Source organism: Athene cunicularia (assembly GCF_003259725.1).
Source record: "Athene cunicularia isolate RWA chromosome 15 unlocalized genomic scaffold, athCun1 chr15_part1, whole genome shotgun sequence".
Taxonomy (NCBI): domain Eukaryota; kingdom Metazoa; phylum Chordata; class Aves; order Strigiformes; family Strigidae; genus Athene; species Athene cunicularia.
Genome location: NW_020799121.1, coordinates 14,528,056 through 14,544,409, shown reverse-complemented (window position 1 = coordinate 14,544,409; position 16,354 = coordinate 14,528,056). Strand labels below are relative to the sequence as shown.

Genomic DNA, 16,354 nt, shown 5'->3' with positions numbered 1-16,354 from the left:
GGGGGGGGGGGGGGGGGGGGGGGGGGGGGGGGGGGGGGGGAGAAAGATAGGATTTATCTTACTGGCAGTAAAGGAATTGTAAGAGTTTCTTCTTTTATTCAGGAATCAGCTGCTTTTAAAAAACTACTTTCAATTCTCTGCTAAACATTTTGCACTCAAAGATCCCAGTTCTCTAAAGTTTTTAACCCACTTGTGATTTCTGTAACACAGCTTTAAAATGAATTATTTGACCTCATTTAATTGTGGCAAATTCTGATAAAAATGCATAAAATCTGAACTGCACCATAAATGCAGAGCAGTATTTGTCCTACTTCATGAGAAAACACTTTGGATTATGTAAAAGAAAATCTTTTAGACTGAATGATTTTAAGAAAAGAATAGACCTGTCAAATTCTATCAGCTCTGTTTACTCTCCTGCTGTCACCACAGTCCAAGACTGGAACCCACAGTCCCGAGTTCTCCATGGGGGAGCATCAAGGCTCCACAAAATGGGGAATGGCCTCCAATTAGTGAGTGGGAGGCTGGGGCTGTGCGGAGAATACTCTTCTGTCTCACTTGGAATCTTTCAATGGGACAGTTGGACTTGGAGGAGACCAGGCTTTCCTGCGAGAGTGCAGGAGGAAACACTGAAAAGGGAGGGAGCACGTGGGCGTGGAAGCAGGGGATCAAACCAGCAAAGACCAATAAGTTTTCATCCAGCTTATGCTTACAGTTTGAAACTATGGGATTTTTTACTTTTTTTTTTTTAATGGACAAGGAAAAAAAAAATCCCTGATTTTAACAGATCTGTGAATTCTGTGGATCCAAAGCAATCTGTAGGGAATTTGATGTAGCACATAGAGCAGTGATGGGGATCAGACTGCTATGCAAAGTCCAGGGACTGTTTGCACCGTAGTAAAATGATTTTAGACAAATATCCCTTCCACCAATGCAGCTGTGGGATATAAACCATCATGCTGTCTGGGAATGATTAAGGGCCATCACAACTTCTCTGATACCTAAGTTTTTATGGCGCTGTCACTGCCTGGCTAGCAAAAAATCATACTTCCTATTAGCAGATGCCTCTCACTCTGCTGAAGAAAATACCACTACCTTCAATATTTTCATAACTGTAGTAGAGGCAAATGTTTCTAATGAGTTCTTTTTACATTTCAGGGGATAAAAGCAGGGAATTGTGACACACTGGGATTTTTTTTAACCCTTAACACTGCATTCTTGTTAATTATAATTAACAATCTAACAGTACGTTTTAGCATAAATATTTTGATGTTTAAATCAAAGCGATAGGCAGACTACAAGTTTACTATGCAGTGGTTCTCTTGCGGTTATTTCAGCACAAAGCCATGTAAATGGTGATAAATTATAGGAGCCAACTCAAAGGCTACTAAACCATGGCATTTGGTGGGCTTGGAGGTGATCTCTGAGAAATGAGGTTCAGCCCATGAACGCAGGGTTTTGAATTGAAATCTGCAACCTATCCTTTTGCAGTCTGATTTGATTTGACATACATAACTGGTGCAAGAGAAGTCCAAGATCCACTGCGGCACACAGAAGTTGCAGAATCAGATTTAACCTGCAGGTCTTGAGCAGTAGAAACCCCAGGGAGGCAGATGTGAGGCCAAGGTGGGCCTGGACTAAGACTAAAAACACTTACAGACCTTAATTTCTCTCCTAAAAAAGGCTCAATAATTATCCTAATTCAACGTTTTGGGGTTTCAAATGCAGCAGCGTGCTTATTTTTCTCAGGGATTATCCCCTTCCCTAACTAGGTACAGTTAAGCGTGGTTTACTACACATCATACAATAAATTGTGACATGAAAAACTGGCCATTAGAAGGGACGCAAAGAGTAAACTTGCTATGGATTATTTGGCATATGTGAAAATCCAAATTTAAGGAATCAAATCATCGCCCTGGGTAAAAATGTGGCATCTGTATTTTGAAGGAAATAACTGAAATATGTAATTCTATTTGAAGAAATAACATAACTTAAGATGTAAAGCTAACCCTAGATCAACAAGATAAACTATCTTCATGTTTTGCAGCTCAATATTTTGTGTACGGACCACGTTTCTACTTTTTGATATCACTATGTATTTCCAGTTGATAGAAGCCTTATGTAGTATTTTGAAGGCCTTGCAATGCATTTTCTATACACGTTAAGCAGGAATTTGGTTTTAGATAGATTTTTTTTTTTTTTGGATCAAAAGTTGTTTTTCAATATTACATATTAGTAGGCTACATCCTCCCTCACCCCATTTTAACTGTCCCTCTGGTTCTTAAAAACTTGGTCTATATTCATCAGGTGATTAGACAGTCTGATTAATTTTTTTTGGGTACTAATTACTTTACGCTAGCCTAGTTTAGCAAAAAATCATATTAAGAAGCGTAGGCACATAAACATGCAATGGCTGTATTTCATTATTCCATACATTCCAGACGTGACTGCATTACAGCGGTGAAAAATGTGGAAAGCCTTTCTCTTGATGACACACGGCACATGTTAGCTGCCCTAAGCAGTAGTCTCATATCTGGTTTTGCACTTTGGTTTCTGGAGAGCGAGCTACAGCTCAGGGCTCCTGACTGTCACCTCTGGAGATGGACGGGGTCTGGGCGTTTGCACGAAGGAAATTTCTGCAGACAAAGGGTTACAAATGCATAACTAACAAAACCGTAATTGTTCCTGAAGAAAATGTCAGTGTCCATTCCCTTGACACCATGTGTGTCTGACAGGGAGTGAGATAATGACTCGATGTGTCGGAGGAATTTCATCACAGTAGTTGCTTCATTCTTTCAAAAAAATGTGAGAAACCTCCTAGGAATCAGTCAAACTCAGGCCACTGTGGATTGATTTAAGTGGATTAGCTCAACTCTTTCCTATGCAGTTCCTGAAATGTGTTAATCGGTATTAATCAAAAATTGTGGCCCTTGCTCCTCAAATTGTCTTGCAGTTACAAGCAGAGATGGGGAGGACTGGTTTGTACCTGGGCGATATCTTACAGGCTTCAGGCTCGTCTGCCTCCAATGAAACCAGAACAGGGTTCATGTCTTACCTCAAAACAAGGCGCTCGACTTCCCCTTCAAAACAAGGAAGCAGAAAAGAAGCGTGGACTTTTCCAGCCTTCCTGTGAGATCTGAGATGCTCAGGGCACCCTACTCTTATTTTACTCATTTAAGAAGTCTCATATGGGCAGACAGCAGAATTGCTGACGTGCTCTTGCAGACAGCAAGCCAGACGTGTTCTTAAAACAGTGCAAAACAAAATATTTTCAATCCCTTTTACACTGGAGTAAATAACTACACAAGATCCCAGGCAAGTAAATCAGTGCTAATAAACAGCACCTGAAGCAATGTTAAAGGAAAAAAATAGCTTTCCAGGTACTGGTTTTTAGAGAAAACATTCCAGTAGTGCCAGGTACTTCAACACATTTTTGCATCGAGGTGAGGCTTATTTGGCCATTAGTCACAGGTTTTGTTTTGGTATGGGGTTTTTTTGTGGGTTTTTTTTTTTTTTTTTAACAAAACAGATTGCAGATACTGGCTTGCATTTGGCAAATCCAAACCTAGGGATGGTTCTGTGGGTAAGGCACAGCAGGGAGCGAGTGGCTGGGAGCGCAGTGCTGACACTGCTGCTAACTTCCTCTCAGGCTTAAGCAAATCATGTAGGTCACTTGTAATTCAGTTTCCCTTCACCTCATACCAAAATGATGTAATGAGGCGTTGTGAAACCCGGAGCTGAAGTGTATAAAGGTCTCCAGGAGCACATCTGTAGCCTGTTCTGTTAGCGCTAAGTACCATTGCAGAAGGTTTTTGGAGCATCCTCTTCCCTTCTGAACCATGGTGTAAGGAAAGGAGAACAGCAACACCTGACAGGGTAATCGTGTTATTTGCTTTTTCCTCACTAGTTTTGGTTCCTGTAATCCAAAGTTTTTTGAGCTGCAGCTGAGGAGGGACTTTCTGGTTGTCCCTGGAAAGCTGCCTAATTTCTGTTCTTATTTCCAGCAAGGCCAGAACTTATTCAAAGAACTTGAAGACAGGGAGGAGAAAGGCGAGCTGGTGGTTTGGGAGTGGATAGGGGTTGTGACTTCAAGAGGCAAAGAGGAACCACAGATGGAAAGCAGCAGTGAGAGCAGCTGGCTGAAGCAAGAGAGGAGAGAGGCTGGTTAGCTGTGAGTGTGGAAAACAGAACCTAGTGAGGGGAGAAGCACCTGCAAGGGAGGAAGATGGCAAGAGAAGCGCAGAGAGGGAAGGAGCAGAGTGGGTGGAGTGAGGAGCAAAAGGAGACGGTGACGTTGGCTCCTTCAGTAAAACAGAGAATACTTCTCACTGTGGAAACAGCTGAAGAGTTACCAAACATAAAACAGTTTCTCATCACCACTTCAAGAAGAGGTTTTCTTAGGACTCTTCCTGCTCAATTGTCACTCACACTGGATAAACCATTGCAAACAGCTAATTGAGAATTTATCACCCCTGATTGCTCCTACTTGTTGAACAGTTGTATTACTTAAGCACAAACAAAAAGGTGTCAGTGCTGGCAATGGTAATAAAACTTGTCCACTGAGTGAGAGACATCTTAAATCTACGGTTGAAGGTGAATATGCCAAATGCAACCACAGTGTTTTGGTCTGACTTTGCTCAGAATGGAGGCGATGATGCGCTCTAGGATTAGATTCGCCCTACAACATCAACCAGTTTGAGTGCTTTGTATCCTCGGGGACAGACTCCAGAGCAAGCAAGCAGACAGGGTCCTTGAAGTGTGAATGGTTCAATATGCATAGAAATCTGGAACTCTGCATGCCAAATCATGAACTGGAATCCCCAGGTATTGGCTAACCTATCTGGAGATGAAATATCTTCAGGTATGCTTGTCATTGCCGAGCTTTCCTTCAGCCTTAAAAAACTTGTTTGGCAGACTGTTCAGAGACACTGTTGAAGAGATGGTTCCTACAGCCTCTGGTGAGAAATTCATCATACAGTGGCGTTTGCAGGTGTAGAAGTGGATAGTTGACCTTGACAGCAGTTTCTGCGGTGATGAACTACCTTAGGTCCAGCTCATTAGAACAGCTCAGTGTGAGGAACGATGGTAAAGCTAGATCTGTGGATATAGATTCACATTCAGCCCAGATGTTGGTTGCACATTCCCGCGAGGTCATGCCAGGGATGAATTTCATTCCATCTAGCTAGCTGTTGTGCCAGCAGTATGTATTTGACGGGGAAAAAAAAGTAGAGATATCTTCAGGTATGTCTAACAGATCATTTTGCCCTGCTGACGGGCTCTAGTGGGCTGGGTCAGATGTGCAGGAGTCTGATTTCTTGGTGACTGCAGGCAGGAAAATCTGGAGCTCAGTATCAGGAGATCTGGAAAGTTGGTTTGGGGTTTTTTTTTTCCTGATTCTGGAAGATTAAACTTCACGGGGGCTGGCTGGTGGCCAAGATCTATTGCCCTGATGAAGTAACTATTTTGGGCACTGCATGATGGAGCAGAAAACAAAGACTAAGACGCCACGCAGCGTTTCTGTATCACCCATCACAGCTCTCGGGGCACTTTCACAGACAACCAAGACACACGTCCACAGCGTCACGTGGATCCGCACTAACACGGGTGCCTTTAGGATAGAAACACATAGAAACAGAGGGGTGTTTTCCTGCAGAGATTTGAAAGGAGAGGGGAAGGGGGGGGGGAAACGGAGTTGCGTCATTTCACCGCACCTTTTAAAAATAATATCATGTTTGCAACACGTTTGGTGTGACTGTAACCTTTTCTTCGTAGGGGTTTAGTAGTTCAGCCGTCTGTACCAGACGGCCCTGGGGAATGTGCAGCTGGGGACGTTTTCAGTAGCGTGCATTAATTATAGCGTATCACTATTTATCTCATTTACATGCATTGAAAGGAAATGGCTGCTTTTACTACAGTGCCCCATTGTGCCAGGGGCTGTGAACACCCATCTAAAGACAGGATCTCTGACTCCTGAAGTTTACCCTCAAACGTGAGACGAAAAAAGGGTGGTGGAGGGGAAGAGAATCAAAGCACACATGGTATTACAGTATGTACTTCGATATTTGTAGCTCTTTCAGGCCAGGAAGATTGAACCCTGTAAAATTAAAACATTAGGTATAGCTCTCTTTCCAGGGGCAGTTAGATGAGCGTTTTTTTCACTACAAGCAGGACCCACACTGAGCCTGCGTGCTGTCAGATAAGCTGGTTTTACGCCGCAGAATATATCTGGGCATTTAAAACACCTCAGTCAGACAGCAACGGGCATGCTGTAAGGGGGTTTCACCTTCTTTAAGATCTATGAAATTTCAACATTGGTCTTGAAGACAACCCGAAGAATAATCCTTAAATGTGAAATATTTTATTCCGATTAAATACACCTTTTTCCCCGTTATTAATGGAAATAGTTGTTCTGACAACTAACAAATCTGTTTAAAAAAAATGTGTAAGTGAACAGCCAGAGGTGATTTTAAGAGAACCGTAAGCTCAAATTCAAAGAGCCGTGCCATGTGAGGATGAGGAAGGGAAGGAAACAGCCTTGTCTTGGAAAAAGACAACACGCTTGTCTCGCTGTTACGTATTACTGCGTCTTCACATCTGTTTAAGATGGAGCCTGATGACGGCTGCATCCACTGAAAAGTTCAGTCGCCTTCCTTTCCCCCGCCTTGGATGCCTGGCGAGAGGGAGGGCGCGTGGAGGTTCTGAACCCCGAGGCTGCAGAGCGGCGAAGGCCGCCCGAGGAGCAGAGTCGTAGCTCGAGCTCCCGAAGCCACATCCAGCCGTGCCCAGGGTACGGCCAGTTGCTGCCACGCCTGGAGAGAGCACCAGCATGAGGGCACCGGGGCTGAGCGGGAAGCAGACGCCCTTGTTTTTCCCCCCAAAACTAAAGCCAGGGGAAGGCTGCGGAGCCCCCCGGCGAGTCCCGCGGTGCGGCGAGGCTCGTCCCGTGCGGAGGAGCGGCGAGGGCATGTGGCGGATTCATGGCCTGACAGGAGGCGTGTGCAGTGGGCGCTGACCCTCGCCGCCCATCTGACCCCGTTATTTGTTGAAGGAGCTGACTTGTCTGCGAGGACTGGCAGGGACTGGGGGTGCCAGATGGCATGTGGATGTGTGTTGTGTGTCGGCTGTCATTCAGCCAGATTAATGTGAAGTTTGTAAAAAGGAGGAGGGGGAGTGGGGGGGGAAAAACAATTAAGCAAGAATCTCAAAAACAATCGAGGCCACGTGCCACCGGGCAGCAGTCGTTGGCCGCACAATGGGTTATCGGCTTCCCATGAATGGGCCCAACTGTTGCAAACGACATGAGCCTGCCCAGTTTTCAAATCATTTAATGCTCTTGTTTACTTCCAATCCAGCCAATCTCGGGGCCGGGAGAGCCATCACCTGATAGTCTTTTTCTGTATTTAAGTCCCAGGCCTCACAAAATAACTGAACAGCGGTAACCATGGCAATGCTAATTATTGCACTATAACTACAGTAGGAGAGAGAAAACAGGGTAGGCTGGGAGAGAGATTTGAAGTTGTTTTTTGGCCAGGATTTGAGCTTTTGGCTCCTGGTCAGGTGTTGTGTTTTGGGTTGTTTTTTTTTTTTTTTTTTTCCTTTTCATCTTTTCAAAATCCTTTTACAAACAAATAAATTACATTCTGCTTTAAAGATCTCCCAAGATAATAGTTTAGGGAACTTTGATACGTGTTTCTGGAAATCATGAATAGAGGAGCTGAAAGCTCCTGGGCAGCCAGGCACTAGAGTCCTGCCTTGTTCTTTTAAGCTGATTTAGAATCGTGTAAAACATAAAAGATGCTTTAGCAAGAGACCAGATTTATTTAAGGCTTCTGCATCGTCATTTGGCAATGAACGCGCATTAGTGCCACGCAGCTGGCTTCAGCACATCTATGAGAGAGCTCTTTAAAACCTTTGTTTTGAAAGCAAAAGCAACTACATCCAACTAAACTACGTTCTTCTGAAATAAGAAAGATGTTTCCCTGGTCCTGAATCCCTTTGGATTTACCCTGGGTATCTAATGATAACTTCCCGACATGCTCTAATTAATGCTTTACTCCTCGAGATACCCGTGACTTGTGTAATACCATTTAATATTAGTAAAATTAATTTAGCCCTTTATTTGTGATAGCTCTTTTAGTGACTTTAATTGAGAGTTTTTGACCACACGGGAATCTTTGAGTACTGTAAATATATTTCAATATTTCAGTTTTGTACCACACACTCGATCAGAAGCAAAACAAAGCAGGTGGGATGGAGCATGAAGAACGTACCAAAACCAGAGCTTCAAACCAAAACCAGCCTGTCGTTGTCATGCCTCAGTTTTGTTGCTAAAGGCAGGCTGGGCGTTACCGTGCGTTCAGCCACCAGCTTTTCATTCTGATCACTTAGTATGTCCAAAACTGCCTAAGAAATTGCGCCCTTGTTAAAAGGTTCCTTGTTAAGTATCAGGAACTTCAGGTGTCTGAATGGAAAGAGATCATCCTGTAGAGTTTTGTTCGTGAAGCAACTCTCCGCTGATCCGTCCGCGGCGGCGGGATGCGGTGCCTGGGGAGAGCCCCCCTCGAGGTGGTGCAGCCAGCACACGGGTCCTTGAGGAGTGGGGCACAGAAACTCCCTCCAAGGCTGCTGGTCACGGGATTTCAGGGTTAATGCAAAATTATCAGAGTAAAAAGTCCTGGCAGGTTTCTTCTACATCAAGGCCAAGCAAGTGCAAATTTCTGACAAATGTGAAAATAATGAATCAGCTCTGGTTTTGTTTCTAGGCAGTTTCTCTTCCAGGTTCTTATGCCTTCTTCCCCTACCAATACTGCACAGGAAGTTTTCTTAACCAAAATGTTTCCAGCCGTACCAAGGACCACACGACGAGGTGAAGGGCAACAGTAACCAGCCAGCTGTGAAACCAAAGGTCGTGCCTGAATTCTGCAAACTCAATTCCAGCCTGACGTGTTTTCCCCGCTGACCTACGTGAGCTTCGGCATCCCAGTCATCTCCCCTCTTACCAGGGGCAGTGCAGCAGCATCCCCGCTCTCTGCTAACCTTTCGTGCTGTTTTGCAGACTCTTAGCTTCTGACCCCTCCCAGCTGAGTGAAGATGACCTCCCCAGTGACTTACAGTCCTTGTCGTGGCTGACATCTGTTGATGTTCCTCGGTTACAACAGATGGCCAGTGGAAGAATGGATTTTAGCCTTGCTGCCCAGAACGCCATGCTACAACAGACAGGTAAACTGCGAGGATGTTAAATAACTGCTCTTTGAACCACACGGCCTTTCTTCCTCCCCCCCACCGTCCCCAGGCTAGCTTTCCTCTTAGTAGATTCCTTTTAAGTGCATTTTGCTTCCTGTCAGAAGACCTGGAGCCTGTTGTCTTCTGATAAGGCTGTTGCTGATACATTTCCTTCACGTCAAGAGGCAGAGCACCCTAGCAGTGACAACAGAGATCTTAGCATCCGATTGGCCTTTCTGCTCTGTGCAGTTGCGGGTGCCTTGTTGCGTGAACTTGGGCCAAGGTATTTAAGACTTTGCATTTCAGAGGCTTTCAACAGCTTTGAAATTAGGTAATTAGTTTTTCTTGTTTGTTTCAACACTGATAAAATGAAGAGCATCTCATTTGCCCCATCCCTGTTTGCTTCATATAGACTTACAGCACATGTTCACTGAATGCCTTTCTTTCCTTTGTGAACACCCTTTAGGTAAACACACTTGTTCCCTAAGGCATTCTGCTGAGAGACCTCAGTGTATCATCCCGCTCGCTTTAGAGCAGAAATCCTTCTGGGGTACAGATAGTGCTGAATATGTTTCTTTTCCTTTTGTAAGATGCTGTGTCTGTAACACCGCTGTGGACTGTTAAACAGCTGTCATCTTTCATTCCCTGCATAACAAGTTTTAGAAGCAGCTGATGTCATCTGTGCCGTTTGTGAAATGCTCTGGGTTCTTTTGGGATGGAAAGCCACAGAGAGATGTGATTATCCACTCCAGAGCTTAGCTGCCTTCAACTGCGTCTATTAAAAATAAATGTCAGCTCTCTTTTCTGCAGTGTACTTTCACGTGAACATTCTTTGCCTTTGCTTTCTCCAAAACAGGTCCTGTGGCAGGCAACATGCACTCGACAGGCGCACCTGGAGCAATGATTCATGTCCAGGCCAGCCTGCCACAGGGAATCCTGGGGCTGAATTCTATTTCAACACACGGAGCAAATGTAAGAGCAGGCCTCGGTGGCTTATTACTGCAACACTTCTTAGGAAAAGACGTTGGTAGTTTCCAGACTGACACGTCTGCTGTCTTTATCTCAGCAGATGAGCCAGTACGCTGTAGGTGGGCAGCCATCTCCCAGTTTACAAACACAGCAACAACTCTTTCCTCCTCCTCATTCGCAGCAAGTGTTTGCCCTGGCGCAGAACACACCACAGGTACCCTTATTTTCTTGTGGTCCGTGTCTTGAAATACCCGCCAAGATCATGTCTAAACCCTTTTAAAAGAAAAACCGTAAAATATCCCTAAACCTCCATACCCGTGGACGTTTTGCACCTGACGTTTTCCTGGTTTTCCTTCTGCATACAGTGTAACCCAGCAGCAATCTACAACACGCCCTACGGGACTCAGCCACACTACGCTCAGCCACGCTTGGCTCCTCACTCTGCCCAGGAACTGCAGCCAAAGCACTATCCCAAGCCCATCTATTCGTATAGGTGAGCAGAGAGCAGAACAGCTTCTTACCTCCAGCCTGTGTGGGGCTGACTCTCACACTGTGGGTGTGGTAGCACGAGAGCGTTTGGTTCCTTTCAAAGGGAACAAAAGTCCCATCTTCCGCCCAGGAGTTCTGTGGAAGCTGCCTCGGAGGGGTAGCGGGAGTGAACAAGCAAACTGTTCCCTGGACATCAGCACAGGGGTAGAGTAATCACACAGGGGAGTAAAACCTGCAGGATCACAGGGTGACTTCTGAGCGTTTGAGGAGGGTAATCCCACCATCAGCCAGCTGTTTTGTGTCTTAAGAGACGGGCCCCAGGTTGCTAGACCAGAAGGTGGCATGAGGGCTCAGCAGACACACAGTCTGTTATTCCCTGTATTTCTCTGTCCTGCAGCTGTCTGATTGCAATGGCACTGAAGAACAGCAAAACAGGCAGCCTGCCAGTGAGCGAGATCTACAGCTTCATGAAGGAGCACTTTCCCTACTTCAAGGTACGTGTCCGCCTGAAGGGGGGGGAGTTCAACACCTCCGAATCTTTACTCGTGGCTTATTTCACTAAAACATCCTCCTGCACCTTTCAGACAGCCCCCGATGGCTGGAAGAACTCTGTGCGCCACAACCTGTCTCTGAATAAGTGTTTTGAGAAGGTGGAGAACAAGATGAGCGGCACCTCGCGCAAAGGGTGCCTGTGGGCTCTCAACCCTGCCAAGATCGACAAGATGGAAGAGGAGATGCAGAAGTGGAAGCGGAAGGATTTAGCTGCTATTCACAGGAGCATGGCCAACCCGGGTAGGGCTGGCGTTACGCTTTCGCTGTGCCTAGGAGAGGCGAGGGGACAAAGGGGTGGTTGACCAGGAACATGGGAATCTTTAAGAAATAAGTTCTGTGGAACAGAGCTGGCTAGCGCAGAGCTCTTGTGCCTCGCAACAGCCTTGAGCTGAAACACCCCACGCTCCACACCCAAGTCACTGCTGCTGCCCCGAGGTTGTATCACAGGGCGATGAGAGGAGGAGGTAACAGAACCGACGGCTCTTTTCAGGGGCCCTCAGCTCAAATCCATCCCCAGCTTCAAAACAGCTTGTCCTTTTCCCCCTTGCTAACCTCTCTAGCATGTTCAAGGCCTCCTGAGGAGTTATGCTGCCTCCAGTGTTAGTGTGTAATAGCGTCACGTTATAATGCAGTTTGTTTGCCGGCTCCTCTGTGAAACTCTCCCTTTATAAATAAGAATGAGAAACTCTTAGTAAAGACACGCGTTGCTGAAGCTTTCAGGAGTTCAATATTGGCAAAATCTGTAACATACAATCAGGGATAAACTACATTCTCCTTTACTTAAAAACAAAAGTGCCACTGAAATTGTCAGGAGCCTCTCGTTTGAATCTTATTGGCGACACAAGCAGAATTCTGAGCAGCCCTAAGAGCCGGAGACCTGCTGAGGATGCTCAGTGCTGCAGCTGCGGGTCAGCTGCCGTCGGTGGCGCCCTGGTTGCCCTGTCTAAGTCTGGTGTGATCGTTCCTTTAGCTCAGGTAGGGGTAAGCGTGGAAGGCAACGAGGGTAAGGGCTAAGGGTGGGGAAGTGGGGGCGTTTCTTTGCTCTCTGCCTTCTGTGCTCCATCTCATCCGGTGACAGACGCTGCTGCCTCAGTTTTAGGGCAAAGGCATGTGGCTGCGCTCATTTGTGAAACGCTTTGAACAAATGGACTAAACTATCTCTTTTTTTTTTTTTTCCCTTGGGACGGGGTGTTGCTTGTGCAGAGGAGCTAGACAAGCTGATCACCGACAGACCCGAGCACTGCAGGCGGCCCAGCAAACAGGCAGAGCCGGAGGTCTCGGCCCTGAACCACCTGGCAGCGGCCCAGGGCCGGCTGCCCGTGTCCCAGCTGCAGCCCCAGCCCGTGATGACGCTCTCGCTGCAGTCCATCCCCCTGCACCACCAGATCCAGGCCCAGGCTCGCATCGCCCCTGACTCGCCGGCGCCCGCGCAGACGCCTCCTCTCCACACCCTGCCTGACGTGAGCCGCAGCCCCCTGCCCCACCACCCCCTGGGACGGGCACCTCCCGACTTCCTGAACGTGACGGCAGACATGAGCACCGAGGTGGACGCTCTCGACCCAAGCATTATGGATTTTGCGTTGCAAGGTAAGGGAGAAAGGGGAATCACTGAATATAGAACCAGGATGCTCTGGGGCAGGATGGAACAGCTCAAACCTGGTGCTGGTCCCTGCAGCGTGACCTCCCTGCCTTGCCCAGGGCGTTTCTGCCCTCTGCTAGATGGTTCAAGGGCAGGCGCTGAGCTGGCTGTGAGTGGGGGGGGGCCCTGGACCTGGGACACCACATCCCTCTGCCCCGGGAAACCACAGCTCCATTTGTGCCTCGGTTTCCCCCTTCTGTAAAAGAACTTCCCTGCCTTGTGGCGATGGCGAGTGTGGCCCCTGGGGTTCTGGTTAGCACATGGGAGGTGGATGCTGCCTGGAAAGGTCTGGACTCCTGCTGGAATCAGGGGGATTTGGGGGAACAGACTCTCTTTGTGCTACAGCTGGTAGCATCTGCGGGCAGGAATGGTCCTAAGCGGGGGCTGAAGGCCCTTAGTTATGGACACACAGTGCCCGGGTGGGTTGGATGTGTCACTGTGACCAGAATTTAATTTTTTTTTAAAGGTAACATATGGGAGGAAATGAAAGACGACAGCTTCAGCCTCGACACGCTGGGTGCCTTCAGCAACTCACCGCTCCACCTCTCGGACTGTGACCTGGGCCCCCCCGGCCTCACCCCGGTGTCCAGCGGCAGCGACCGCTCCTTCGCAGACGTGCAGGTCACCGGCCTTTACACCACTTACACCACGCTGGACAACGTGGCGGCCGCCCAGTACATGAACCCCCAGGGCAACAAACCCATCGCTCTGCTCTGAGTCCTGCACCGCTCCACGGAGCTCTGACGCAGGGGACTGTTTCTCCCAGCTGTTAAAATCCGACCTGAAAGCAATAAAAAGAAAGAAAAAAAAAAAAGCTCCTCCTGCAGACGTGTGGAACGTGGGGGCTGTTTACCAGGATAGAGCGTGTGATGCCAAAATAAATCAAACTGCTACTAGTCGAACCGCTTTCACCCAGGGCAAGACTGGGGAAGGGGCACGGACACTTGTGCTGCAGCACTGGTGAGCTCTCAGGAAGGAGCCGGAAGGCATCAGTCTGCAGGAACTGTCACTAGAATGTAACCGAGCTAAAAAATACTCCGATTAAAGGTAAATACATTTCATCGACACTGTGATCTGGACTATATGTGGAAGCTGTTTGGCCACCACCTCCTGAGAAGCCAACGGGCCGGTCAGCACCGAGTCGGAGTCCAAAACGGTTGATCCTGTACCGCGTAGATCTTTTTTCCTTAAATTGCCAAATAACTGTCGCCATGGAACAAAGACCCCACGCGGTTTCTGGAGGCTCCTGCACCACTAACACCTTTCTGACGTAACTATTGCTAATTTATTGTTATGAGGTAGGAAAAAAAGGAGAAAAAAAATAGTAAAAAAAATGAGAAGTCAGACCCATAGCAGACAACTGTTACATCTAGGTTTAAAAACAAAGTCCTCACCCCAAGAAGGAGGCGGTACTCCTGAATTGTTAAACTGATCACTGGCTAGAAGATTTTAGGAATTACGCCTATTTTTAGGATTTTTTTATAAAAAGATTAGATTTGTTTATAGTCTTGTGTATTGTGCTTCTGTCTATTCTTGTGCTAGGCAGTATTACTATTTGTAAATTTATTTATATTTATTGTCATGAAGAGAAATTATGTAAACTGAGCACTGTTCAATTTTTTAAAATGCTGCAGTAACCCGTTTTACACCCGCTAAATTATTCATAATCAAAAATGAAACAATTTTAATCACTGTTGTTACACTACATTTCTTTTAAATAAGCACTTTTGATACTGTGAAACTCATGGGGTTTTTTTTAAAAAAAAAAAATCAGAGACCAAATATTGTAGCTGGACCGTACCGATTCATAATAGTTTTTCCTAATTAACCAAGTCAAATTGATTCTAATGTAGTTTAAATTTTCAAACCCTGCTTTATACTTGGTATCACAACATTGCAGAGAACACACTGAAACATCTGCAAATATAAAAAGGAAATTGTATGTCGGAATTTAGCCTTTAGTTTACTTACTTACACCTCTGTGACCACGAAGTGATATTTCTCTCTCGTGTTCTGCCTGTTCCTGTGGGTTCCCGCCGTTGTACCCCCGTGCTCGCCGGCTCCCCCCACCCCGCAGAGCCCGGCTGGGGCAGAACGTGGCTCCAGCTTCGCTCCATGGACTGAAAACCCCGCGGGGGTGCGGGACGCTGGAACCCCCCCCACTGAAAATCAGGGACTGGAAAACGCCTGTGCCTGCATCTCCCACCAGGGCACGCTGCTCCGCCGCCTAATTTATTGCTCAAGGACAAATGTGATTATTGATCGTTTGATGGGACTGGCGTCATCTGTGATGTCTTTTTTTTTTTTTAAATAAATATGTCTTAGCGCTAAGCCTGGGTCATTCTCGCTGTGCTGCGTTACCACCCCTCTGCCCTGCCCTGCACCTCGGCCTTCAACAGCAGTTCCCAGGCATCTGCTGCTGGAAATCCACCCCAGCGAGGGAAGAGCTTCGCGCAGGTTCCGGAGGGGGACAAACGGACCCAGCTCAGACGTGTGTGACGGCAGCCGCCGCCTCCAGGCCCTCCGCTCCAATCGGACTTGGGTGTTGCTGTGCCACCGCGGCCAGAAGAGCATCTCGCCGGTACACAAAGTGTCTGTAGCACCCGTCTGCAAGTGGAAGCAAGGGCCCGACTCAAAGAGCAGCTTCCCCCCGGCTCTGGGGCCAGCGCAGGCACAACACCACGGCCATGGCGAGGGCTTGTCCCTGGCACAAATCCTCCAGGAGAACAAGAGCTTACAGGTACGAACCTTTCTGGGGGCTGTTGGCCCGTCCCTGAGCATCCCCAGCTCTGGCTCAGGGAGAGGCCTTGGCAGGAGCTGCCCTCTGTGGGGTGGAGGCTGCACAGGGGCCGAGGCGGCTCAGACCCACACGTTTAGATGTTGGCAAAAGGAGGAGAGGTCAGGAAAGCTTCCTGCAGAGCTGCGCGCGCTTTGGGGGCGGTTTGGCTCCCATGCAGTGAGCATCAGCCAACCCCCTTCCCTGATAAAGTGCAGTGACACCTTTGAAACCAGAATCATCTCATCAGGCCCTTCCCCCCCCCTCCCCAGGACAGGGAGACCACCCGCAGACCCGGGCGGGACCCCCCCAGCCCAGGCAGGAGCAGGGAGGTGCCCAACATCTCCACAGCCTGCCTCGACCCAGGTGTCCGACACCTTCCCCCGCCACTCGGCGAAGCGACGCGAGGCACCGGCGAGGACACGCTCAGCGTCCCCCGCCGTGAGCCAAGGTGGAGCAGGGGACAGGGCCGAGCAGCCAGAGCTCACCCCGCCTCAGCGGAGGAACCGGGTCACTGCGAGCCACGTCCTCCCTCCTCTCCATCCTCCGCAGCAGCCACGGGCGGAAAACACCCGAAGGAGCTGCGGCGGGAGCAGGGAAGGACACGAGATGGGCAAGAGGAACAGTCGGGTCACTCAAACCGTGGTGGATCCATCGATGCTCCCCCTGGAACAGCTCCCATCGTGGCTCGCTGATGCCTCCTCTGGGCT

At 47.9% G+C, this 16,354-nt stretch overlaps 1 protein-coding gene across 1 annotated transcript; it reads left to right on the top strand.

Annotated features, from left to right (window-relative positions):
• The first annotated feature begins 6,260 nt into the window (after positions 1–6,260).
• On the top strand, positions 6,261–14,401 carry FOXN4 (forkhead box N4). The gene is made up of 10 exons (XM_026859987.1): positions 6,261–6,265; positions 6,635–6,784; positions 9,053–9,216; positions 10,076–10,191; positions 10,289–10,402; positions 10,554–10,681; positions 11,075–11,171; positions 11,262–11,469; positions 12,433–12,816; positions 13,335–14,401. The coding sequence occupies exons 1-10, from the start codon at positions 6,261–6,263 to the stop codon at positions 13,583–13,585; spliced, it is 1,617 nt and encodes a 538-aa protein (XP_026715788.1). The 3' UTR covers positions 13,586–14,401.
• The last annotated feature ends 1,953 nt before the right edge of the window (positions 14,402–16,354 follow it).